The 27,486-nt window shown below is 36.5% G+C and overlaps 2 protein-coding genes across 3 annotated transcripts in view; one reads left to right on the top strand and one right to left on the bottom strand.

The window, feature by feature from the left end:
- LOC146946922 (uncharacterized) overlaps nt 1-27,486 on the bottom strand; it is a 38,717-nt gene that overhangs the window by 3,457 nt on the left and 7,774 nt on the right. The window contains exon 2 of the mRNA XM_085748334.1: nt 27,271-27,281. Within this exon, the coding sequence (XP_085604460.1) occupies nt 27,271-27,281 (11 nt within the window). The remainder of the gene's footprint in view (nt 1-27,270; nt 27,282-27,486) is intronic.
- LOC146946924 (tudor domain protein (DUF1767)) lies at nt 15,277-25,888 on the top strand. Of its 2 annotated transcripts, XM_085744724.1 has the most exons (9): nt 15,277-15,616; nt 15,813-15,980; nt 16,724-16,940; nt 21,373-21,558; nt 21,752-21,799; nt 23,793-23,978; nt 24,172-24,219; nt 25,012-25,280; nt 25,395-25,888. In XM_085744724.1, exons 1-9 carry the CDS (start codon nt 15,356-15,358, stop codon nt 25,560-25,562), a joined length of 1,551 nt encoding a protein of 516 aa, XP_085600850.1. In that variant the 5' UTR covers nt 15,277-15,355; the 3' UTR covers nt 25,563-25,888. The 2 variants fall into 2 exon arrangements, with proteins under 2 accessions (XP_085600850.1, XP_085600851.1); XM_085744725.1 differs by lacking the exons at nt 21,373-21,558; nt 21,752-21,799.

Below are 27,486 nucleotides of genomic sequence, written 5' to 3'. Positions count from 1 at the left end.
AGGCAATGAGCACGAGAGAAGTTTTTTGTGACCAATGAATGCATATGATGTATGAAATGTGTTAATGTATATGCAAAAAGACTCTTTTTTGTGTTATCGAAGGGTTTCAGACAAATTAGAAACTTGTAAACATTACTAACAACAATTAACATAAACGGGAAACAAACAACCAACATATAGTTTTACAAGACGATTCCCTTTGAAATGCTAAGCCAAGGGATAGACTTTGAGATGTAAAACAACACAAACGAATGGAAATGTCAACAGGAAATGGGGATCCTCAAGCATAGGAAGTGGAAGCATCATCCTCAGACTCAGACTCATAGCTGCAGTATCGTGCATAGAAGTTACGGGCACCCCTAGCCCTCTTAGAGTCTCTCATAAGCAACCTATCTTTCTCTTTGATCTCTCTCCTAGCCTTAGCTAATTCTTTCTTCAGTGTCAGGACCTCATGAGTCTGCTGCTCATCCTTTCCGTCCAAAGTCATGATCAAGTTCTCAGCCTCATAGTATCTAGCCCTCCACTGGTGCTTCTCCCGACTCTCCATAGCTAGATGCTCCTGATACATCTCCTGGGTAGGTGGGAGTAGAGGCAAAGGCATGATGGGAACAGATGTAGACACATATCTCATAGAGGGGTAAGGCATACCAATCTCCTCAGCTTGGTTTATTACCCACTGTGTATAGGCCTCATGAGCAACACCGGACCTTACACCCATGTGCTTCACCTCTTTCTTTCGAAGCTTAGACCAAGCTTCCATGAAATCCTCTCTTATCCCCGTGGGAGCATTGGAGTAGTGGAAGAAGTAAGGAGCCGTAGCAAGATTGATGGGTTTATCTTTCATCGGGAAACCGAATTGTCGCAAAGCAAGCTCCGGGTTATAGTTGATCCCACCCTGGGTACCAAGAAGAGGTACATTAAGAAACTTCCCACCACCGAAGATAATTTCCTTAACTCTAGAAGCCGGAGTAAGCCAGACCACTTCATTAGGAGTGAGAGCCATAATCCTCTGTGAAATAGACCAATTCTCCGGATTGGCGTGGAAAGACTTCGGAAGGTGCGAAATAAACCACCTATAGAGGAGAGGTACACAACAAAGAATGTATCCACGACCCTTGTCGGAACGATCGTGAATAGCATGGTATGTGTCAGCTAGCAAAGTAGGAACCGGATTCTTGGAGTGGAAGATCATAATAGCATTCATGTCCACGAAGCCATCAAGATTCGGGAAGAGAATAAGCCCATAGATGAGAAGTGCAAGAATAGCCTCGAGAGTGTCCTGACAAGTGGTATTGAGGTTGGCTTTCCCAAGAAGATACTCTGAAGTAAACCCTCGGATGCGTGCCTTAGTGACAAGATTTTTGGAGACATCGGTGGTCTTGAGATAGAGATCTTTAGCAATAACCAATGGGGTAAGAGGATGCTCAAGTCCTGAGAAAGGTACCCCCTCAGCAATAGATAGACCCATCAAGGAAGAATAAGCCTCTAGAGTAGGCACCAGCTGAAAGTCGGGGAAAGTGAAGCACCGGTAGTCCCGATCATAGAATTGCACTAGAGTGTGCACAAGCTTCTCATCCACATTAGTCTGGAGAATAGTAAGTAAAGCCCCGTAACGACGTCGGAAACCAGTCGGATCCTCAATCTTGAGTGCCAAATCTCTCAAACTAGCCAACTCCACTTCCTTGAACTTGTAGGAATTAGTCCTCTTCATTCCTATAATGTTTACAAATTCAACTTGTCTAAGCCCTTCGATAACAATGCATGGAAAAAGTTTATGCATGTATGCATGTACGCATGAATGCATGATTATGTTCAAGTTCGGAGAAAACATGGTGGGTTGAGGTTCAAAGTCGAGGAGTCACGGGTGGACACGGTGTCCGGTGAATCTAGGGTTTTAGGAAATAGTAAACGGGTTCTAAAAAGGTTCCCAAGTTGCAACCTCTCCGACGTATATCACGGTGTCACGAGACAACACTCGCTCCATGATTATCCGTGGAAGGTATAACTTGAGTGTAGTATCGCGTGACGACTAAAACTCGAGACAACACCCGGTTTAGCCTCCGCACTACGTCCTAGAAAATGGCCATGGATGGGTTTGGTTATCTACGGTTCATAGCGTCATAGAACAATTAGAAGTAAAGTGCCTAAACGCGACAACACGCGCCGACAACATCACCCCCAAAATGCCTCAGCTATGTGGGATTGATCGCATAATCCAAAACACGAGGCAACCCCCGGAATGAATTGACGATTATATCCCTCCTAAATCCTAAGTTCACTCAGCCCGGGTGCAGGACTTTTGATATTCTCACCCCACACGTTTGCAAGAATTTAAACATTTATTCACATAGGAAAGCAAGTAAAAGAAGCAAGTAAAAATACAAGCGCAAGCGTGGAAATAAAGACTAGGCGTAACTCTCGAATATCCCTAGTGAAGTCGCCAGCTGTTTTATCTTGGTTTTCGGGTGTCAAACATTGATTAAGTTTGAACCTTTTAAACCGGTGATATCTTATTTTTTCTTGGGAAGGGAAAAAGTAAGCAAAACCCTTGAGAATCGAGGTCCGGGAGTTGTTTTCGCTACGGGAAGGTGTTAGGCACCCATAACGACTATAGTATCCTATAGGAACCGTCTTTAATTGCTACGCGCGCGCTTTATTTTTAAAATGCTATTTTGAAAGAAAATGTTAAGCCTAAGAGTTTCTAAGTGAAGAATTGGAGGGAGAAGAATGTTTTTGAATTTTTATTTTAGTTGAATTGAAGGAATTTTGTTCCTTGCCTACGTACCCGTTTAAGGGATCAAATCCACCGTAGTTCTCTTCCAAAAATGTTTTTTGTTTTTGTTGGTTGATTTTAAGTTTGAAAATGAATTTTGAAGAATGGAGATTGAGAGGCCACAAGGGCATGAGATTTATGAAATTGTGAGGTTGGATTAGTGATTTGCAAAAGAAAGTCAAAGTATGATTAAAGTTCATTGAAATTTGATTAAGAAAATAAAAGGGAAAATTACAATGGGATTTTGATCCCAAGGTTTATTTTGAAAATGATTTGAGTGATGTTGTTCACATTTTTTTGGAAAATTGATTTTTCTAAGTATAAAGCCTAAACATTCATCTAAACATACAATCCTAAACATACATCTAAACATGCATATTCTATCTAAAGTGAGGTGTGTGCATGTGTCGGTGCTCGTGTCGGTGTACATCATTAGAGTCCATTGTCCTTATTACATCATTGGCCTAGATACATTCTATGGTCTTGCAAGAGTTTAAAGACATAAAGTAAAATACAAAAAGTCCTAAGTATTACATTCTAACTTTGGTGAAACTTGAAATTTGAAGTGCAAGAAATTAAATGGAGATGGAATGAGATGAGAATGCTTATGAAATATATGAGACATGGAATGAAATGGTTAGTAACACATGGTAATATCAAAAGGAATAAAGCAAGAAGAATACTATAACACAAAGCATAGAAAACAACCCAAAATAAAGGCAAAATGAGTGCAAAACATGACTAAAGTTGGCTCATAAAATGCAAGAGCCACATGACCTATAATTCTCACATTCCATCACATTTTGAATGGGTTTAGAATCAGACTTTAGAAAGGGAATTAAGGCAACATGATTAACTTGGCATTTTAAAGCAAACTTTAAGCATATTAGCATTATTTATTTACACAAGTAACTTGTAACCTAAGTAATTAACCAAGAATCACACTCATGCAACAGTGTTGAACACAAGTAGTAACAAAGAGTCCATAAACTTCAAGCAACATACATCACAAGCAATTACCAAAAGCTTGAGGTGGATTTGGACAATTTTTACAAGACTTTCCACATGAAATCAAAAGATAATGCAAGAAAATGTGATGATACCTTTCAACAAAATTTTCCCGTGAACAAAATGCATAGAAAAGTCACAAAAACAACAAGACACATACATGAATTTTTTAGAATTTTTAAGGGATTTTTAAAGGACTTTTAGACTAAATGTGTGCAAGAAAATCACCAATTTTATCAAGAATAGTAGGAAAAAATGCCACACATATTTTTATCAAATTTTATTATGTAAAAATGTCATAAAACATCAAGAATATTGCCAAGGACCCATGGAAATTCATTTGGAAATTTTTTAAAGGAATTTTGAATGAACAAGAGGCGTAAAAACAAAGTCCAGTGGTGCATATAACAAGAAATGAACAAAAACGAAGAATCCAGTAAAAAGAGACCCAGGCCCAAGGTTCTTGATGGATCTTGGACTATCCAGATGCCTCAGAGGCGTTGGATTGATCCAAGTCCATCACAAACCTAGATCCAAGGGCTGGGAACGTATGGCGCACAATAAGGCAAACAAGAACACAATAACAACACATCCACACCGTCCACGTCATTACTACTAGCATCTAACGTTGCAAAATGAAAGGAAGACCGGTCTGGAAGTGAACCAGACTGGTTCAGGTGAACCGGTCTGGTTCATGCTCTTATAAAAACGTGGAGACCGGTCCACCTTCATTCCAAACCTAGGTTTCTCTTTCTTCTCTCTTCAGACTCTCTCGTTCTCTCGTCTTCTCTCATCGCTCTTCTCACAACAAACATGATTTTTGGACTATAAACTATGAATCAATTCATAAATCAAACATAGAACGAATATGAAACACTTCGATCTTGCCATTTTTCTGAAGAAAGTTGTTCGGATCGTTCGATCTTGATATTTTTGAGGAAAAAGCGTTCGAAACGTTTCGATCTACATGTTCTTTGAAGAAGAATGTTCAAAACATTTCGATCTACACGTTTTACACAGGTTTGATTTTTGGATCTTTACGGTTTTTTAGGGTTTCAACTTTCTTTTCGAAATTTCTTGAAGCAAAACCCTAATTCGAACTACTTTCTTCACTGATTATGGATTTGAACCTAGATTTATGAAATAAACGGTGAATCTTGGATGATTTACATTTTTAGGGTTTCGTTCGAACTTCTTCGAATCTTTTTCAAAATCCTTCTTCGATTCACCGTTTATTCGTGATTATAAGCCTTCGTTGAGCTTTTTGCGATGAAAAACGAAGAAGTTTGGATGATTACCTGAGTTTGATTCGGAGATTCGAACAAAAAGATCCACGCAGCCTTAGATGCTTCTGGTAAGCTTCGAAACCGAAAATAAATCGGTGGTTTGATCTTCTTCTTCTTCGAACTGTGATCTTGCTTCAATTCCTCTTCTTCTCACTCTCTTCGAACTGTGATCGCACAATTTCTTTGAAGTTGTGCTTGAATTGCAGTTTCCTCAATTCGATGATGAAGATTCGAATGTGAATTTCTGAGAATTGCAGTGAATTCACTTCAATTTGATTCAATTCTTTGTTCTGGAATTCTAGGGTTCTTCATTGTGTTCTTCGTGTTCTTGAGAAACGGTTAGGATTTTGATCTATTTGGGAGAAGAGAGAGAAATGAAAGAGTGTTTGTGCTGATTTGGCACGTTGTGTATGGAATTCCGTTACGGTGGCAATGATGTGGCCTATTTATAGCTGACATGTGTGATGATTGAGCCAACGGCTTGCTGACACCTGTATCTGGACTGTAACTAACTCGTCCTTGGACAATTTCTGAACTTTGGGCCTTTTTGCAATTTTCGAAAGTTAAAGGACTGACCTGCAATTTTGAAAAAGAACCATTCTGCAAAACTTTGGACAAAAAGGACTTGACTGTAAATTCTTAAAAATTAATGGACTGAAGAAGAAGAGTGGACCAAAAATGCAATTACTAAAAATTAAAGGGCTAAAAAGAAAAATTACCAGAAGGAATAATATGCAAATCTTAGGAATTAGAGGACCAAAGTGCAAAAATGAAAATAAAAATAAAATTGAATTAAAAATTGGTAAAATTGACTAAACGTAAAGTGAAACGATTAAAATTGACAAAACGGACTAAAATGAACCAACTACCTAAATGAGGTACTTTAAAGTAACCTCTCTGCCAAAATTTCGTGTGAAATGACCAAAATGCCCCTGGGGCTAAAACGGCTAAAAAATGACTCAGATGCAACTTTAAAACGATTTTTAACAGAGAATTGAAACAAAAGTTTATTTAAACCAAATTGAAAGACTCAGAGACAATTTTTAAGGGTTTAAACAGAGCTTTGACACTTGAAAAGACTAAAATGCCCCTAGGGGCAAAACTGACTCAAAATGACTTCAAATGCAATTTTTTGAAATGGACTTTGATATAGAATGAAACAGAGACTTATTCAAACTCCTTGAAAGGACTCAAACAAAATTTTAAAAGACTGGACGAAATTTTGACATAGGAAATGACTAAAATACCCTTGCATGTGAATTTTGCAAATAACATTGAAATAAAATGCACAGAAGAAATGCAATTGATCAGAGACAGTCCAAATGACATGTAATGCAAAAAAGAATTGAATTAGTATTTTTAGGTCCAAAATTAGGGTATAACAGCTATCATTTTGGAGTTATAGTTTAGGGCTTTGATTAGGTTGAGTCAATGTCTTTTAGTTGTGTTGGATTTATTTTATTTATTTGAGATGTACTGATTGTTGAGGTTGGAGAATTTTCTTATGATGATGTATGGTTGACCATGGCATATTATGTCAGAGATTTTGTATATGAATATTATCCGATGTGACTGCTGAGATATTCTATCTAGTTATGCATGTGAAGTTTTTGGATTATGTGAGACGTAGCGTCTAATTCTTGAATATTTGCTATATTCGCATGTTTTATTGCTTTAATAGAATTAGGTCGTTACAGCGTGTTTGGATGAATTAAGTTGTTGTTGTTGTTGGAACTTTGGTGTTTTAAGTGAAAACTAGGTGAGTTGATGTTTATGATGTTTTGGGTGTTGTGAAAATAGCTTAATTGATGTGTTTGAGCATTGGGATAAGTTTTAAAACACCTTGGGTGAATGGAGGATCAAAATAAGCACTTTTGGAAAGAAAAAAATTGGATGAAAACCCGAGGCCAAAACACACCAAAAAGCTATTTTTGCAGCGCTGGCGCCTGCACCGGAGCGCTAGGCGCCAGTTACAAGAAGCTGGTGCTTGGCCCTGACCACCCTGGCGCTAGGCGCCCCGACAGTGCAAGAATCTTCTTGCATTTGGTTTCAGGAGCTTGGGGGTGGCTTGTATGGTTCCTAGGCGACCTTCTAAGAGTAAGAATTTTTAGTTTTAATTAAAATAATTGCTGGAACATACTTACCTTGGACTTATATTGGTTTGTTAAAATGGAGACGAACTTTGAATTAGAGACAAACTTGATTTTGAAATAATCGAATAATGATTTTTTTAAGTGAAATGAAGATGTTATGACTTGTTTACTGTGATAATGGACTTAGATGAAGCATGTAGGTTTGATAAAGAACTATTAGAGCATGAAACTTGGTTTTTGGTAAAAAGGTGAAAAATAGACAAACTTTGGTGAAATGTTGAAATATGACTTGATAGTTTGCTATTGACTTTATGTTCATGATAATATGTTAGATTGTGATTGAATTGAGGGTTAATATGCATGACATATGATGAATTGTGTGAAAATGTCAAAATAGACGGTTTTTATGAAAATAGACAAACTTTGGTAAAATGAGGAATTATGATTGAATAACTTGTAAATGACTTTGTAATCATAATAATATGATGAAATAAGAATTAATTGATGATTGATGGGTGTTTAATATGTTGGTTATCATGATGTGAGTGATTGTCCGTCTATTATGCAATTTATACTTATGAAGTGACATTGCTTATTTGTTGAGATGATTATGGCGATGATTATTGATGATGATTTTGGTGATGATGACTTGTTTATGTGTGGATGTAAATACTTGATAATGCAAATAGTGGTGTTGGTGAAGATATTATATGATGGTGTAAATTGTATAATATATAGTTGTAATTTGTTGTTAGCCTGTATTTTCGACAGGCTATAATAAATATGGTCAATAGAGTTTGACCTAGATTTGCTGGTTGATCTCGCTTGCCTTTGTTTTAAATCAGTTAAGTAGTTTACCAAAATCCAAGGTAAACATTTGTGCATTGTCGAGTCGTTACTTGAAAGTCCATGCATTCATAGTCATGTTAAGTCTTTGGTGAAGAATGAAATCCGTAAGGGTTTACGTTAGTTGGTGAAGAATGAAATCCGTAAGGGTTTACGTTAGTTGATGAAGAACACAATTGATGGGGATTACGTTGGTAGATCACTCGGTGAGATTATATCCGGAATCCAAAATGGTACCACTTGCATGTAGAGAGTGTCTAGAACATTACATGCATTTGAGTTATGTGAAAAATGTCATACGCGGTTATGTGACTTGGTGATTTGGTGAATTATGTGATTTGGTGTATTTGTACACTCAAATTGATGTTGTTAGTTTAATATTCACATGATCTTAGTATTCTAAGAATGATGAGTATGTATATGCGTTATACTTGAAATCCTTGAATGTTATTGAAGCCTCTAGCTATAGTTTTGATGATGTTTAGTTTTGTATCTTTGATTGTTTTAGTTTAGATCTTGTTAGTCTAGCTTTTCATTTTGTTTAGACTATGTTAAAGCACCCTAATGAGGCATCTTGTAACTGTTCATGTTGGTACCCTTTCATTTGTGTCATGTATTTGCATGAATCGACTCACTCTTGTCTAAATCGTCTCAAAAAAATTTCTGACTTTGTACGAATTGATTCACACTGTGTATGAATCGATTCATGTCTGAATCGTATCATCCTTCTTGAGTTGTATCATCAAACTCTCTGACTCTCTCTGAATCGATTCATTGTTATCTTGAATCAATTTAAACATTCATCTGAGCAGTTTGAATCGTTTCATATATCTCTTGACTTGCATCAATCTTCATATACTTTCCTTCATCTGGTTTTAGCCTTCCTAATGTTTGAATCGATTCAATAGGTAAATGAATCGATTCAATATGTTGTTTTGATGCGAAAATTGTGCCTTTTCACCCTTTAATATATAAACACTTTTTCTTCTCAACTTCAAATCATTAAATCATTTGCAACAGTTCTCTCTAGGTCTCAAAAACTCATTGTTTATATATTCTTCAAGATTAAACACCCTTTCTTAGAATCACTTTGTTCTTTGAGTGTATAGATTCTCTAGGGTGCTAGTAGGGATTGTAAGTTGGTTCTCTCAAGAAGATTGATTAATCAAGGATTCAAAGGAAGTGAATAATCTCATTCCACCTCCAAAGGACTTGGGGGTCTTTCTAACCGTTCTTGAAGTCGAAGGGGGTTTGTTTGCCGGACGTAGCATTGAAGACTCGAGTGAAGAGTTCGAAGGAGTGCACGGGTAATTCAAGGATCCGAAGATCCAAGAAGCACCAAATTCAAGAGGTACTTGAAGTTTGAGGGAGTAGTTTACATAGGAGTTGAAGAATTAGGGCTTTAATTTGAAGGAACTCTTGTAAACATTGTAATCAACATTTGTTGCATAGTGGATGACCTTGGTGAAGGCGTACTTCATCAAGTAGAGTAGACGTAGCCCTAAGCGAGGATGAAATAGGGTGAACTACTATAAACACCGGTGTTCTCTCTCTTTCCTTATCTTTTTTTACTTTTCAATATTGCTTGTGATTAATTGAATAATTGATAGGTTAATTGCTAGTATTGATCTAAGTAGTTTTTCATTGAAAATTGACTTAATTCATTGAGTTAGGTTTCATATAACTTGCTTAAATCAATTGATTGCAAAGTTTATTCAATTCTTCAATTACACTTGCATTGTGTTTTTGAATTGATAACATAATATTTTTGTTCATAGGTTTGGTTTGAAATTGTGTATTGTTTTGTACCTTGTTCAAGGATTATTAATAATTGATTGTGTAAAAAGATTTGTATCGTGAATCTCTCAATTCTAAGATAAAATCTTATTCCACATATATTTGCTTCTTGTTGATTCATTGATTGTGATTGTTCAAGCAAATTTCCAATAGTCAATTTCATTAAAATCAATTTTTATCAAATCTCCAAAAAATCTTTTAAAAAGCTATTCACCCCCCTCTAGCTTGGTAACCATCTAGCCATATAGACCAACAACTATTTTATGATTATATTTTATTATGTGGGATATTATCTAACTCCCGTTAGTCGTTTGGTTGATCGCCTACCCATTTGTATAAATGGTGTAGATTGCGTAAATGATTAAATTCTTATTGCTTGTTAGTGCTTGAGGATTGACTTGCAGTTATCTCTTTATCTTATATTTGAGTCTAGTTTAGGGCTCTGATTAGGAGTGTCGGGACCTTTTGCATGTATGTTATGTATTGATATTATTGTTGAGACTTGTTGACTATTATGTATGAGATTTGAGATATTATTGGTGATGTATTATGAGACTTGAGACATGGTTGTTGAGATTTGTTATATGTTGCTAAGATATTTATGATATTGTTTTCCGCTGCGAGTTTTTATGAAAATCAGGTTATGCATGTTTTTGAAAAAATGTACACGTAGCATCTAAACTCTTACGAATAATTGATTTATTTGCATGATTTATTGCATTCGGAGCTTAGGGTGTTATACCGCTTATCCTTTGTGTATCCCCAATGTATCCGAAAAGTATCAGACAATTGTTTTTTTAAATTAATTTAATTTTCGGATATTCTTCTGATACGTATCGGGGTGTATCAGGCAGGTATCAGTGTATAATACATATTTGATGTCAGTACGTCATCCATTTTAAAGTATTTAGGCTTTCGAGATTCCACCTCATTCCTGGACTACAAATCTAGGGGGCATAGGTACCATATGTGTCCCTATAAAAAAAAGGTACCATATGTGTATGAGCTCACATCTTAGGAAATTTCACATTAGGATTTTTTTTTTCAAGAATTTTGCTACATATATGATAATTTTCAAAACATTCGACCTCACTGCTCATAATGTCACTACCCATTACAATGACAAGGGGTCTAGACCTAAAATGCCCAACCAAATTATCTCATGGATCGTCCATCAAGGAAGCTCATGTCAATAACACCAAAATGACACAATAGTGCGGTCTAACAACACGTACATACGAGGTTATCTCCTCAACATGAAGGATTAGTTGCGTGAAGTTCTACCTCATCGCCATTTTAGGAAATCATCCCGTCTCCACATTAGGAACCCAACAACATCGATGTGCTCCACCGTATATAATATCAACCAAATATCAAATAAGCATCAAAATGTGCCTAGCATCAAATGACACATTAAAACCAGAGAGGTGATCCTTGTCTTAAATTTTGTTTCCCTAATGATCCTTTCAGACCTAAGATGGTTGGCTTGAAGGCATGGGCGGATCTATTTAAGGGTTATGTGGGGCTAAAGCCCCAGATGCCACTTCCCTATTATATATATATTATAAAAGGGTAATAGTTATTTTGGTCCCTCAATGTGTAATAAATAGTCATAATAGTCTCTAAATGTATTAAAATTCTAAAATAGTCCATGATTTTATATTGTTAGTCATAATAGTCCATGAAGTGACAATAAGTAAGTATATTGAAGGGCTAATATGACAATATTAATGAAGTATTTTAATGTTAGGGGCTATTTTGACTAACAAGGTGAACAATCAGAGACAATTTAAAATTTTGATACATTGAGGAACTATTTTAGCCATACATGCATCAAATGTCTAGATCCACCCTTGCTTGAAGGTGAATATTCGTTGTGTAGAGGGTTGATATCGTCGTTTGTACACCGTGGTCCATCATGAGTCCTTCTCCATCCGAAGGGATGATGTACGTACCTGCAAGTGCTCTGACGCTCAAATCATTTAGAGTTTAAGGAGAGTGAGACAAATATATGAGTAAGAGTGGGACCCTAACATTAGATTATGACTCAACGATCTATATCGATTAGTTTGGACCACTATCTAGTAGAATTTAGGACGAGTATATGACATGGGCTCGCTCTGCCTTGGTTCCTGTTCGGACTCGAGTCTAATCCAAAATAGGATTAACTTGATTGAAAAAAAAAACAAAAATAAAGGACCAAACTGTTTTTTTTTTTTATAGTTATAGGAACAACATGAAACAAAAAAATTAACTTAAGGGAACTAGTGATCAATTGAGACTTTGTAAGCTATAAGCTAGCTGATGACTGATAGCTAATTTTTTTTTTTTTTATAGTGATAGATAATATTTTAGCTATATGAACAAGGGAGCCCCTAACATGGTCCTCAAAAATAAAGGTCCATTGGTAGACCTTTACATAATACATACTCCAATCGGTCATCCTCAATTTAGTTAAACAATTTAATTTAATTAGCTAGCCTTGAGTGTGTCCTCTCCATCACTAGGCTCTATTCTTTCTTTCAGTGCATGACCACTTTAAATTGCTTCACCTTTTTCATTGTATCGTCACCCAACACACCCTCACCCTTCTTCAAGCACCCACTGGCGTGAAGCAATATGCGGCAGAATCACTTGAAATTTGAGAAGCTTAAGGGTGCAACAAGAGAAGAAGTCCTTGATACAATGGCTTAATTAACCACCAAACTTACTTTGGGTTACCATGTTTATTTTTTAATTCTTCATGGGAATCGATTGGTTTTATATAAATTGGATTAAAAATAAAATATCTAGAGTATTGTTTGCTTTTTGTTTCTGTCATCCAGCCAAGAGATTACACAAGGCATAAATAAAAAATTAGGCCCAACATATATGATTTTTTTTTGTTAGGTACTTTTCATGAAACAATTTTGAGCAACTGGACATTTTTTTTTTGAACAAGTTGAGCAACTGGACATTGAACAAGAAGAACAAAAATGGAAGGTTCAAAACGAAATAGTGACCATGAAGTCCAATCTCAGTAAATATGTGTAGAAAATCTTCCATGGTTGTTTTCGAACTCCACAGATCTAACTACAAAAACCCATTCTCTTTTCATTCTAGCAACCCTCACACGTAAACTCTTTAATGCAGATCTATGCATGTTGAGAAGATTAGAAGCATATGAAATATCAGCAATGATAAATGGACACAAAAATACATACACAAATAAAACACTAGGGACAATTGTGTAATTTCCATTAAAGTTCAATGGCATAGTTGATATTTCAATGAAAATGATGGGAGTTTGTTAAAAAAATTTCCCCCATTTTTTCTCTCTATCTGAACATCCCCATCCACCGCCACCCTCCATCCTCCTACCACCCTCCCACCGTCACCCATCATCACGAAATAACAACCTTCGTACTCCTTCGCCCTTGCCGCCGTGGTCCTTGTCCTTGCCACTCACCGTTTTCGTCCTCTCCATCATCATCGTCGTCCTCGCCACCAACCACAGAAACAATTCAGATCCGTCTTTTCCGCCTCCTACTGTCTTCTACGACCACCAATATATACGGAACTAACAGATCTTCGTTATAGTCACTAGCTTTCTGATGAGTCATAGATTAGTCTATTTTAATGCTTTATTTAGTACCGTTTTATTTAGATTTAGTTTTATTTTATTTTAGTTTTATTTCCTTTTTGAATATTTTACTTCAAATTGCTTTTTATTTTATTTTAGGAACGAATATATGGTGGAAGGTGTCTTGGAGCAAAAGAAAGAGGACTGGAGCAAATACAGTGCAAAAATACGAAGATACGAGACAAAAATATGTCTCCACCAAGTCAGAAGCTTGGCACGGCCAGTGCCAACATGTGGCACGGCCGTGCCACCCTCCAGGATGCTCTTTTGCTGCTTTTCTTCAAGCCCAAGTTACCATGTTACAGCTTTACTGATTTGCCCTTATAGTTGCTTAGATTTTAAGTCAATTGTAAAGCTATAAATAGAGTAGCATTCCATCATAAACATGGACCTCTTTTTAGAATAATTCAGGACGATTATTTTAATAAAGATTCTTTTCCTTTCTTTACTTTCTCGCAATTTATTTTATTGTCTTCTCGCTTCTTCCCCCATGTCTACAATGAACATGAGTGAGTAGACTTCTTTGTCTTGGGATTGTTGGGAAAGTCTAATGACATAATCCTAACGAACCAAGCTTTAACCCTAATTTCATGTAACCGTAATTTCTAATTTAGATTCACCGTTTTAACATGGATTAACCATTATCAAACTGTAGAAGCGAAAGTGGAGGGTTTGATAATTGTTAATCCATCATCCCAAATATCAATTCATAAAGCGAAAGCGGAGCTTTGATATTGGAACAAGTGAATCTAGACAATAATTGCAAAGGCAGCGAAATAGTCTTTGCAATTATTGAGACATGTGTAGTTTCAATCCTTATAAGCTTCTTCTAGTAATCAAGTCAGCGAAATAGGCTTGGTTACTAGGGGTAAACTCTCACCAGACTTTTACCGGAAAGGTGAGGGGCTAAAGGGAAACCGGTCTTTAGAAATTAAGGTGTAAAACATGAGACTAGAAGTTAAGGTTTTGGCTAGTGAAGGATTTGTCATTAGGATGAACCAATAACCCCAATGCACTTTTACTTTATTATTGTTATTTTCTTATAATTAAAAATCCAAACTTTATTCTCAAAACCTTCATCTAATCGTTATCTAAAGTTAATTGAATTCATAACTCCCTGTCGGAACGATACTCTCTTTTACTACTATTACTTCGATAGACCGTGCACTTGCGGTTTGGCTCTATCACTTTCTCACCTACCGTCATCTCTCTCTCGCCGGCCGCTGCGTTTTTTGGGTTCAAGATCCTTGCTTCTCTCTCTGGGCGTCGTCGTTTTTGAGAGAATAATGACCAGAGAGGAAAACGACGGTGATCGCCGTTGTCGGAAAATAATACGGTGGTGGTGTGAGAGAGAAACAAAAATGGAGGGAGGGAGAGAAGAGAGAGTAAGAAGAAGAGGAAAATAAAATATAAAGAAAAAAGGAAAAATACGGTATATTAATACGGTGGTGTCGTATTTGTGTTAGATTTTTTGTGTTTGTTTATCATTTCTGTATGAAATATTATGAATTGTTGTTTACGGTTTAGTGGGGGCCGCATGGAAGGAATCTGGATAAGATTGGTACTAGTATTTACACATTAAATTCCAATTAAAGAGAGGGTAACCGGTTGCAGCCAGTCATTTGAACAAGTCCATGGGTGGACCTTTATTTTTGAAGACCAAATTAGGGGCTCCCTATGAACAAACATCTTAGAAAAAACTACAGGCTCGTGAGAAAATCTTGTTGCTAAACTGGTCATGTTTTGATCCAACAAATTTATAAACTAGTTGAATCTCAGTTGCTGGCACAATGCATAAGTTTGGGTTCCCCGACCACCATTAAAAAAAAAAAAAACTAACTTTTCTAACACATCACAATTTAGCGAAACTCTCCCACTTTACTTGCACCATCCCGTTCCCAAAATTTGAATTTGAATTGAAACATTGAAGATGCAGGAGAGTTCGAGAGACTCGGAATCAGCAGCAGCAATAGAAACCCTAAGAAGGAAGGGTTGGTATTTGGAAGAAACCGATGATTTAAAGGCAATAATCGTCATTCAAACCGCACTAGCCGATGACCCTTCCAAGGTGTTCGAGTCTGTTGAATCGGAACTTCTCAATTCCGACCTCAAATCCATCGGAGCCAAGTCCTTACCCGAACCATCTCTTCTTCGTACCACTTCTTATCTCCATGGTCCCAAAGTTCTTCAGGTTCAAATTACTTACACACCCCCTTTTCTTCTCTTTCTACTAAATTTAATAATATTCATACTTTAGTATTTTAGTAGATTTGTTGAAGAGTGTCCTTCAAAGTCGGAGACTAATTTGGTGATTTACTCGTATTTAATTTTTGCGATTCAGTATTTGAGTATATTTGTTGAAGAGAAAATTTATGGGTTTTCAACAGATATCTTCAGTGAGGGACATATCTATGAGCAGTGTGGATAATATTTCAAGAAATTCAAGTGGTCGGAGACTTCTAAGACTGTGTCTCACGGATGGTCACTCGGAGATAACTGCCGTTGAATACACTCATATTCCATTTTTACCTGACAATGTTGTTCCTGGTACTAAGGTAATTTGTCATGTTTCTTTGTATGATTGCATGTGCATTCCTAAGCTTTTAAGTCACAGTCACTGTCGCAGTCGTGGTGTGATCCTTTGTATTGCCAAAGAATTACAGTCAGATACGGCTGATGCAAACAGAGTCGTAGTTGCAGCAACGTCAAAAACATGATGTTGCAGCTACACTAGCGGTTGCATACCATTTTTGAAATCGTGGGGGGTCCTTCATGGCTGCAAGTCTAATGACAGATCGCAAGTCTGTAAATAACTTTTTAGAGAGTTAAAATAATTAGCATCATGCTTTTAAATTGTGTTCTGCTACTGTTATTGTGACCACAGTATAAAGGATTCTGAGGTATCCGCAACGGCATGACAGCCACAGTCAAATGCTTTGACTGCATCAGTCGCATTTTGCTGTAATATAAAGGTTTAAGCACAACTGCAACTGCGGCCACAATTTAAAACCATGAATATTGCCATGCAAATTTTGATGGCATGATTTGCTGTGATTTGATGCATATATTTGTCTTGGCTGCTTACGTTGTTTTCTGTTACGGTTACACGCTCTCATGACATTTGTATATTACAATATTTAGACTAAAGTGATAATTAGTTTAGGATCTCAAGTATATAAATAGTGTAGCGTTTTTCCCTCTGCTATGTGTTTACTAATGTGAATCTGTATTTACATGTTGTATTTTTAAATCACTTATACCATTTATGACGATAGTATCGTGTGTTTGCATTGGACAGATTCGTTTGGAAAATAAAGTTCCAGTTCATAGTGGTATAGCTTGCTTAAATCCTAAAGCATTGACTGTATTAGGAGGTGTTGTTCAATCACTATATGAAGAATGGCAGATGAACCAAAAATATTCAGGATTTTCTCGGTCATCTATAAGGAAGCTAGAGGATCGTGATTCAGGTGGTCCTCCTCCATTTGTGAAGCTGCAGGTTGGATCTACCACAGGTCAAAAAGAAAAATATCTCTCGTCTTTATTATTATTTTTTTCTTCCCTAGTGTATGCACTGCTTTTGCTTTAAACAGAGACGGTGCTTTTGTATATAGTCGTCGTTGTCCACAATCAAATAATGCTTATTATTAGGAGTGCATAGTTGAATTCGTGATTTTATGTTGTAACATTGATGATCATTGCTTTTAACTTTCCTATAAGACTATAAAGGTCAGTTTCATATATAGACTATTTATTGTTAGGACTAAATGATGGAGTAGACTACATTGAGCTTCAATATTTGGGAAAAATTACCCAAAACAAATCATTCTAGTTTTTACTACGATTTTTTATAAGTGAGTCTTGGGTAATGACAGGTTTTATGGGAAGGGGACTAAGGTGTAGAGTGGCCATCAATTATTTTTCAAGTGTCATAGGTAGAGAATTTAGATGTCACTCTTTGGTGTCCTGGAAATGTATTTGCACTACTTTGCTATGTCATAGGTGTTTTAGTGAGAGTCAACACAAGTACTCATTCTTTTTTTATTTTGTGCTTCTACTTTTTGTTACATAACATTTTGGTTAAAATTGCCAAGAAACAAAGATGGGGTCTACAAAAAGAGTAGAATCATGGGAGAAAATGTTGCAGGATTATATCCAACATTTGGGAAATTGAAGATCATTTGTTTGGCTATTGATAAGCATTTGCAAAAGCTTCATTGGGCTGAGGTTATGCAGTAGCGGATGTAGTACAGGGAATAGTCTGGCCTCGTAATACAAAAGGATTTGGACCTGCTAGCCAGTTCAAAGTCTAGTCGATGTCCAACCTACATCGTAATTTAGATACCCCACAATCTTAGCCACTACAATTGGGTTCAACCACTGCAAGTAGTACCGGCAGTACCACTATTTCTTCTTACCTAATGAAGGAACATAGGTTTCTGTATCAAGAGTATATATTCCGACAAGATGAAAGAAAATACTTTGTGTGGTCAAACCTACGGACCCACCCACAGATGCACAAAATTAAAACCGTATGTGTAGTATTTTTAGAGAGGGTGAAGGATTATCTGAGGAGGAACTTGCGATGATGGGTGGAAAGAATGTCTTAGAGAAGGTATATTCATATGCAACCAATTGACGTTATAGATTCACGGGGTTAATACTTGTTAGGATCCAATCTGATAGAGTGCTTTAAGTAATTAGTAGGTGGTTAATTAGGTTTAATTAGATCATTAGCAAGTGGCCCATTAGGGTTAAATAATAAGAGTCCCATTAGGGTTAAACAATAGAATCTTCTCTTTATTTGTATGTAAAGGAGAATTCTTACGAGTGATGAGTATGACGGAATAAGTTTCTGTTAGGACCAGAGTATGATTCCTCTTTAAGTTGTGTTGGAGCTTTGCTCTGGGAGTAACTAGAGAAACCTTCTACTGATATTATCATTATTATGAATAAAACACCCTATTTTCCTTAATTACTATTTGTTTCTTCTTGCTTTTTCGGGGTTACTGTTGGTTGATTGGATTTTGGTAGAACTTTCACTAGACAATATAACCCATCGTTTTAGTACGTTCCCAAAGACTCTTCCTTGGTTGAAACCCAAGGCATGTGAACCCTGTAAGAATGATAAATTTGCCCCTATTATCGCTAGAGCTTTCCAAACTGAAACAACCACAAAAGGTATTCGATCAGCTGAGATAGGCTCTTTCATTGCTTTCATTAAACACTTCATTGTCGTTTGAGGTTGTGGACGAGCTGCTGTCCACAAACCGATGTCCGGAGACTTTGGTGGCGCCGGTACGGTTGCGAGTAGGCGACCATCCGGCAGTTCCCAACATAATGGCAGTTTCGGTGGAGGTATGGTGGTAACAATCAATTCCTGAGCTATTTATGGCTCTCTGAGTACCCCGCCTCTAACAGTATTGTTGAATCTCTTTTGCTGACAAGCTTGTCTGAGATGCAATCATTAGCAGCGTTCACGCTCTCGAGTCTTCTCTTCTCCGCCTTAACTACATCCACCTTCTCCCCTATCTGTTCGATCAGACCAATTTGGTAGAAACCAAAGGATCCTGTAATCGAACAACAGAAACACAACACAAGCAAGAAACAAACAGTAATTAAGGTGAATAGGGTGTTTTATTGATAACTGATAATAATGATAATGGTAGTAGAGGGTTTCTCTTAACTACTCCCATAGCAAAGCTCCGACACAGCTCAGAGATGAATCCTACTCTCGCCCTAACATAAACTTATTCCGTCATACTCTTCACTCCTGAAAATGAACTTTCTATATACAAATAAAAAAGAACTTTCTATTTTTTTTTTTTTTTTAATGTCAAATATTAGTAGTTAGTATGTTAGATTAATATTTACTCCTTTGTCCGGGTCTGAACCCAGGATCTCCAACTCCTTTTCACTTAGATCAACCCTATTGTGCTACCCAACCCCCCCTAAAGAGAACATTCTATTATTTAACCCTAACGGCCCTCTTATTATTTTACCCTAGCGGGTCACTTAATAATAATCTACTTAAACCTAATTAACCACCTACTGATTACTTAAAACACCATCTCATATTGGATGCTACCAATATTCTAGATGACTTGATTAGAGACTACATGGGTTATGTCTAAATTGGAAGACACTAGTTATTATGTCATTTGATTAAGAGGGGACAACAAGTTACCTTACGTTAGAATTCTATTTTGGCTAGAACTGAAACGTCACAGAGAGCCTTACTAAAAGAATTGAAGTTGGCCGAGAAGGGGTGCTTTTGCTTGTATCCCTAGGGGAACTGCAAATGAGGAGAAACAGTGAAGTCCATATTTAGCACTCCTTCACCTCCATTAACCCAGCTATTGGAGTTGTTTGATAATGTGATTTTCAACAGCCATAAGGATTGCCTCCACCTCAACACTGGTTATGTAGGAAAATGAGATAAAAAATTTGTGGAACAGAGGTTTAGGGCTAGAATCGTAAATTCAAGCAATTTCCCCTTTTCTAGTCGAATTTTATTGATGGAAAGAAAAAACGGGAGCTTGAGGTTTGTATTGATTAGAGGGCCTCAAAGAAGGTCACTATACCAAACAAACCCCAATTTTTGGCAGTAGAAGAATTAATTGATGAATTGTTTGGGCTTGCTCTTTTTTCTAAAATAGATTTATGTTGGGTACCACCAAAAGGAATATGAGCATAAGATAGCTCTTTGTACCGATCATGCGCACATCTGATACTTGATGATTCCTTCTGGATTGAACAATGCACTAGCAACGTTTCAAGCCATTTTAAGTTCTTCTTTCAAGATATTTGTATGGAATTCTGTTTTGGTCTTTTTTGACAACATTTTGGCTTACAATAGGAATTGGCATACATTTGACTGACACAATTGAGAACAGTATCAGATGTCCTACAGTGGATTTTTTCTGCCAATCGGAAGAAGTGCATCCTTTGCATGCAATTTCAGCCAATAATGGTTTATGGAACAAGAAAAGGTAAGAGAAGTGTGATGACCTGGCCAATTTAGACAGTCTAAGGCAGTTGGCAAGGTATTGAAAATATGTCTAGGACCATGCAAAGAAAGAAACCATTGTCTAATCATGTAAGACAAGGGCATTTCAGTGGAACAAGGCAGCAAATCAGGCTTCAGACAGTTATAACAGACTCATTACAGTATATGTATTACCTAAGTTTGATACAAAAAAATTGCGGAATTTGATGCTTTTAGGAAAGGAGTAGGAACCGTATTGATGCAAAGCCACATATTTCTTATAGAGGAAAGGATCATCGAACTTAACCAACAAGACTGGCTTCAGGTATTTCTTTGACTTGATATTACAAGCTAAGATAGGAGAATAGAGCAGTGATTACATGTCCTGCAGCTAGAATAAGTACAGGAACGACAAAATGTTTGTGGTGTCACAGGCTGCATCCAATATGGATTAAGCCTGACCAGTTAAAGGATGAGGTGGTGGTTGATCCCGAAATAATAATGGAGAAAATAGTGATTGATCCTACTAAAAGGCCAAGGCTAGGCTATTTCATAAGGGGGAATAGTGATGATTCGGCTATATATGTCTTTTTAATTCCGTTGAAAATCAATTTTACGGTATAGACGCTTATGACCTCCCCCTCTATGCCCTGCGGTAATGATTCCTCTGGTATTACAGCCTTCACCACAATGATGCTGTCCATAAATCAAACGCATGGACCGGATACCGAGTTTCCAAAAAAAATAAAAGTAGAGAATGAATAGCTCACTTTCTTTAGGGTTTTGGAGTTGTTTTTTTCACTACCCTGCTATGGCAGAGGACTTATTCTTTCTTCTTTTATTCTGTGCTTCTGTTTTTTTATTACATAAAAGTTTACCTCCGGGTAGAAGATTAATTGTTTGCAATTCAGAACACATAAATTGTTTGCTTAGTTGCTTAGAGTAAATGTGAATTGCAGGTTATGCAGATTATAACTCTAGAAGTGGTAATCCCATTGCTGGAGCTATTAGAGCTGAGATGAGGCCAACTGATATCCAGCAAGACCGAAATCGGAAAGAAGATATTTTGGACGCAAATCTAAAATCCATCCCGCTTCCAGAACGAGCTGAAAACCAACTTAGTAGTTCAGGGTTAAGGCCAAAAGGTGATAGCTTTGTCTGATTTTCGTTTGATTATTTTTTACATATATCCCGGACCCTGCGTATGCGGGAGCTTTAGTGCACCGGGCTGCCCTTTTTATATGATTAGGGATGTAACCCTCTGAGGTGCATTTAAGGAAGTTAAATCCATAAAAGAGAAAGTTGCATCTGGAATTGATATTTTTTCCTTTTGTCCAGAAAGAGCTGAAGACAAGCCTAGTAGTTCGGGGACAAGGCCAAAAGAAGGTGATTCCTTTGCCTGTTATTCTTCTGTTTATTTCACTTTGTGTAATACAGTAGTAATCTTGAGGTACATCTAAAATGAAAACCAGAAAGAAAAAGTTTCATTTGCATTTGATATTATTTCACTTTTTTTGTTGCTTGCCAATATTCTAGATGACTTGATTAGAGACTACATGGGTTATGTCTAAATTGGAAGACACTAGTTATTATGTCATTTGATTAAGAGGGGACAACAAGTTACCTTACGTTAGAATTCTATTTTGGCTAGGACTGAAACGTCACATAGAGCCTTACTAAAAGAATTGAAGTTGGCCGAGAAGGGGTGCTTTTGCTTGTATCCCTAGGGGAACTGCAAATGAGGAGAAACAGTGAAGTCCATATTTAGCACTCCTTCACCTCCATTAACCCAACTATTGAAGTTGTTTGATAATGTGATTTTCAACAGCCATAAGGATTGCCTCCACCTCAAACACTGGTTATGTAGGAAAATGAGATAAAAAAATTTGTGGAACAGAGGTTTAGGGCTAGAATCGCAAATTCAAGCAATTTCCCCTTTTCTAGTTGAATTTTATTGATGGAAAGAAAAAACGGGAGCTTGAGGTTTGTATTGATTAGAGGGCCTCAAAGAAGGTCACTATACCAAACAAACCCCAATTTTTGGCAGTAGAAGAATTAATTGGTGAATTGTTTGGGCTTGCTCTTTTTTCTAAAATAGATTTATGTTGGGTACCACCAAAAGGAATATGAGCATAAGATAGCTCTTTGTACCGATCATGCCCACATCTGATACTTGATGATTCCTTCTGGATTGACCAATGCACTAGCAACGTTTCAAGCCATTTTAAGTTCTTCTTTCAAGATATTTGTATGGAATTCTGTTTTGGTCTTCTTTGACAACATTTTGGCGTACAATAGGAATTGGCATACATTTGACTGACACAATTGAGAACAGTATCAGATGTCCTACAGTGGATTTTTTCTGCCAATCGGAAGAAGTGCATCCTTTGCACGCAATTTCAGCCAATAATGGTTTATGGAACTAGAAAAGGTAAGAGAAGTGTGATGACCTGGCCAATTTAGACAGTCTAAGGCAGTTGGCAAGGTATTGAAAATATGTCTAGGACCATGCAAAGAAAGAAACCATTGTCTAATCATGTAAGACAAGGGCATTTCAGTGGAACAAGGCAGCAAATCAGGCTTCAGACAGTTATAACAGAATCATTACAGTATCCGTATTACCTAAGTTTGATACAAAAAAATTGCGGAATTTGATGCTTTTAGGAAATGAGTAGGAACCGTATTGATGCAAAGCCACATATTTCTTATAGAGAAAAGGATCATCGAACTTAACCAACAAGACTGGCTTCAGGTATTTCTTTGACTTGATATTACAAGCTAAGATAGGAGAATAGAGCAGTGATTACATGTCCTGCAGCTAGAATAAGGACAGGAACGACAAAATGTTTGTGGTGTCACAGGCTGCATCCAATATGCATTAAGCCTGACCAGTTAAAGGATGAGGTGTTGGTTGATCCCGAAATAATAATGGAGAAAATAGTGATTGATCCTACTAATAGGCCAAGGCTAGGCTATTTCATAAGGGGGAATAGTGATGATTCGGCTATATATTTCTTTTTAATTCCGTCGAAAATAAATTTTACGGTATAGACGCTTATGACCTCCCCCTCTATGCCCTGCGGTAATGATTCCGCTGGTATTACAGCCTTCACCACAATGATGCTGTCCATAAATCAAACGCATGGACCGGATACCGAGTTTCCAAAAAAAAATAAAAGTAGAGAATGAATAGCTCACTCTCTTTAGGGTTTTGGAGTTGTTTTTTTCACTACCCTGCTATGGCAGAGGACTTATTCTTTCTTCTTTTATTCTGTGCTTCTGTTTTTTTATTACATAAAAGTTTACCTCCGGGTAGAAGATTAATTGTTTGCAATTCAGAACACATAAATTGTTTGCTTAGAGTAAATGTGAATTGCAGGTTATGCAGATTATAACTCTAGAAGTGGTAAGCCCATTGCTGGAGCTATTAGAGCTGAGATGAGGCCAACTGATATCCAGCAAGACCGAAATCGGAAAGAAGATATTTTGGACGCAAATCTAAAATCCATCCCGCCTCCAGAACGAGCTGAAAACAAACTTAGTAGTTCAGGGTTAAGGCCAAAAGGTGATAGCTTTGTCTGATTTTCGTTTGATTATTTTTTATATATATCCCGTTCCCTGCGTATGCGGGAGCTTTAGTGCACCGGGCTGCCCTTTTTATATGATTAGGGATGTAACCCTCTGAGGTGCATTTGAGGAAGTTAAATCCATAAAAGAGAAAGTTGCATCTGGAATTGATATTTTTTCCTTTTGTCCAGAAAGAGCTGAAGACAAGCCTAGTAGTTCGGGGACAAGGCCAAAAGAAGGTGATTCCTTTGCCTGTTATTCTTCTGCTTATTTCACATTGTGTAATACAGTAGTAATCTTGAGGTACATCTAAAATGAAAACCAGAAAGAAAAAGTTTCATTTGCATTTGATATTATTTCATTTTGGCTTGCCATGTGACAGAAATGTCAATATATAATTGACATTGCTTATTCAAAACCCTTATACAAATGTGAAGTCATGGGGGATGAACATGATGGGAATACAACCAAGAATAAGGTGTTATGGGTAAACCAAAAATACGGGGGGTTTATGGAAAAGAAGACTAGTAAGGTGACAGAGAGAGAATTGAATTAGTTAGTAATGGATTGTGCTCCTTGTTTGGATATACGGAGCAATTCATAATAGAGGGTATGATGGATTTTTTCTGTTGAATCCAGAGAATAGATATTTCTGTGTCGGAGCTTTGCTCTGCGAGTAGCTAGAGAGATCCTCTACTACATTTTCCTTTATCATCAATAATACACATATATCCATCAATTTCATCTGTATTTCTGTTTCATTTTTTGCGCATTTCCTGTGTTCGATTCACTATGTTCGTTGGTTTGTACCAGAACTGATCAATCAGAAAAATATAGAAAAAATATATGTATAATAGATGAACAACTTCAAGTATCAATGCCTTTTCCCAGTTAAGTGAAATTCGCTGCATGGATCAAATGATTACGCAATGTTATCATAAATTATATTTGAAGGCAGACCAATTAATTTCTAATATCTCCTAATGATACTATAAATGCTGAAATCCGATACTTATTTGTTCTTGTTACAGTTGTGGAGTCTGTTCCTGTGCAAAATCAAGCAGCTGCACAAAAATTACTTCAGAAATTGAATCAACCATATCAGCATGGTCGACATCCTAGGGGTCGAGGACGTAGGGGAAAGGGTCAAGAAGAGGATGAAGTTGTATTTACTCTGGAAGAATATGAAAAAAGAAAGGCCCAAGTAAAACCTTCTAATAATGACGAGGTTCTAGATATTAGCCGTGATGAGGATCTTGCTTGGCAGCTTCAGAATCAATTTAACCTCGAACATTCTCAGGTCTGTAGTTTAATTTCTTTTAGGGATGTTAGTGAATTGAACTGTTTTAGGTTTTCTTCCTGTTCATTATTCTACCTTTGCAATACTTGTTTCAATATCCTGTGTCTTGATTAGGTACAAAGGGGTCCTCGGGAATCTGAAGCAGAGAACATTCGAATGAGCATGTTCACATATGAAAAGGAATCTGATGATAGCTATCAAATGGGAAGAGGAGGAAGAGGTAGAGGAAGGGGTAGAGGAAGAGGGAGGGGAAGGGGTAGAGGAAGAGGGAGGGGAAGATAAAGTTCACATTATGTGTGTCTTGGATATTTTTCTTCCTTTTATTTTCAAAATTGATCTTTTTTAGATACTGAAGTAGAATTCATTGATATGTGAGTCTTATCTCTCTCTCCCATCAACCTTTATGTAGATATGCTTAACATCTCATCACCCACCCAATATCTCCATTTTCTTTTGTATACGAGTTTCAATATCTCAATTACTCAGGGATTGTTCAAACAATTATTTAGGGAAGAAAAATGCATAATTTGGTGAGGGTTTATGCTGTGATGATGTGAATGCATGATTGATTGATTGAATGGTTATCCGTATAATTTGTCCTTTAAAAATTTCTCGAGTACTTTGGGCCATTGCTTTCTTTCCGTAATTTTTCTTTATTTTGAATAATATTTAGGATTCTGATACAGTATTGTTGTTCTGGAGTCCCAACATAGATAGAATGTTAGTTTTCATAATGTTGTCTCTCCATGCTCCATGTTTATGAAAATTGCAAAATATAGTGAAATAAATAAATAGTTAATACATATTAACCATGGCGAACTTTTTTTTCTAAAAAAAACTCAGCATACGGTTTAACGATTGATTAATATAGGGGATCAATCTCAGTGTCCAATAACAAAGGATTCAAGTCGAACGGAGTCCACTCCGATATCTCATGCTCCTGAGCTACTAGTTACTTGGAAGCAAGATAATTAAAATAAACAAAATATCAACCGAAAAACGCCCTACGTCTTACAATTGTGTTCTTTCGAAGGCATAACTTCATGCAGTCATTGGAAGCTAACCATTGTGAACTAGGTGCATTGGGAACAATGGGGGTGAATTTACAATTATTGAAAATTATATTACCACAATTAAAAACTATCATCTTTTTAATGGCACGGCAAGTTACATGATTCTTGTTTGTTTAGTATTATTATCTTGCATATTTTTAAACCAATGTGATTGAGACAACTCATTTGGATAAAATTTCCTTCAAAAAAAAAAAAACTCATTTGGATAAAATTACCTTTTGTTTTTAGGGGGTAACGATTAACGAAGTTGTCAACTTCCAATAATTTAGCGTAAACTGTACTAAATAGGAAATTTTGTGGCTTATTTAATGAATTCCAACCGCTTGAAGTTGGCAATGGAGAAAGACTTAACATTGAGAAAGTCTCCAACCACAAAATTAATTATTACCAAAATAATGATATTCTAATTTATCCTGTTTTTGCTTTTCATCGGATAACTTGATGTGAATTTTGCTAAAAATTATCTTAAAATTATTTAAAAGGTTAGTTATACAATAAAGAACTTTCTAACTCTGATCAAAATAAGCTTTTCAAACTTGAAAACTATATTAAAAAAGAACTACTCGCAAGCTTAACCTCATGTTCTAAACGTAACACTCCAGAAAAAGTTTGTGAAGAGGAGCATGCATGCACAAGCACATCCCACTCTAACTGTACTAGGAATAGTATTAGATAGAAAATGACACCTTTTCCCACCTTATTAATTTCTCGTGCGCCCTATTTTGTTCGGATTATATAATCCGAACAGCATAAACACTATAAAAATCTCCAAAACACATTAAAACATTTCAGATTTTAAAATCTGAATAAGGCACTTAAGAAACACAGAGTGGGAAAAGTAATGGCCAAAATATATTTATATATCCATTTTAGGAAAAGTCATCCGCTTCACAGACTATTTAAATAATTTGAAATACATTGAACCAAACTTTATTATTATTAATCAAATTAACTAAATTCTTCAATAGAAGTGATTTAGTTGAAAAGCACACACGAGAGGAAGGGCATATTTATTGCATGATAGCATAAGTTAACAGATTTTTAGGTCCTAGGTGGGAGTTGGGAACATGACAGAAGCTAGATTATACATTCACAGTTGTCGAACATAAATAAATACTTAAGCCTTTATTATG

Source organism: Medicago sativa, chromosome 2 (genome assembly GCF_051527215.1).
Source record: "Medicago sativa cultivar Bolivia chromosome 2, Bolivia_mono, whole genome shotgun sequence".
Taxonomy (NCBI): domain Eukaryota; kingdom Viridiplantae; phylum Streptophyta; class Magnoliopsida; order Fabales; family Fabaceae; genus Medicago; species Medicago sativa.
This window is presented reverse-complemented; position numbering and strand designations above follow the sequence as displayed.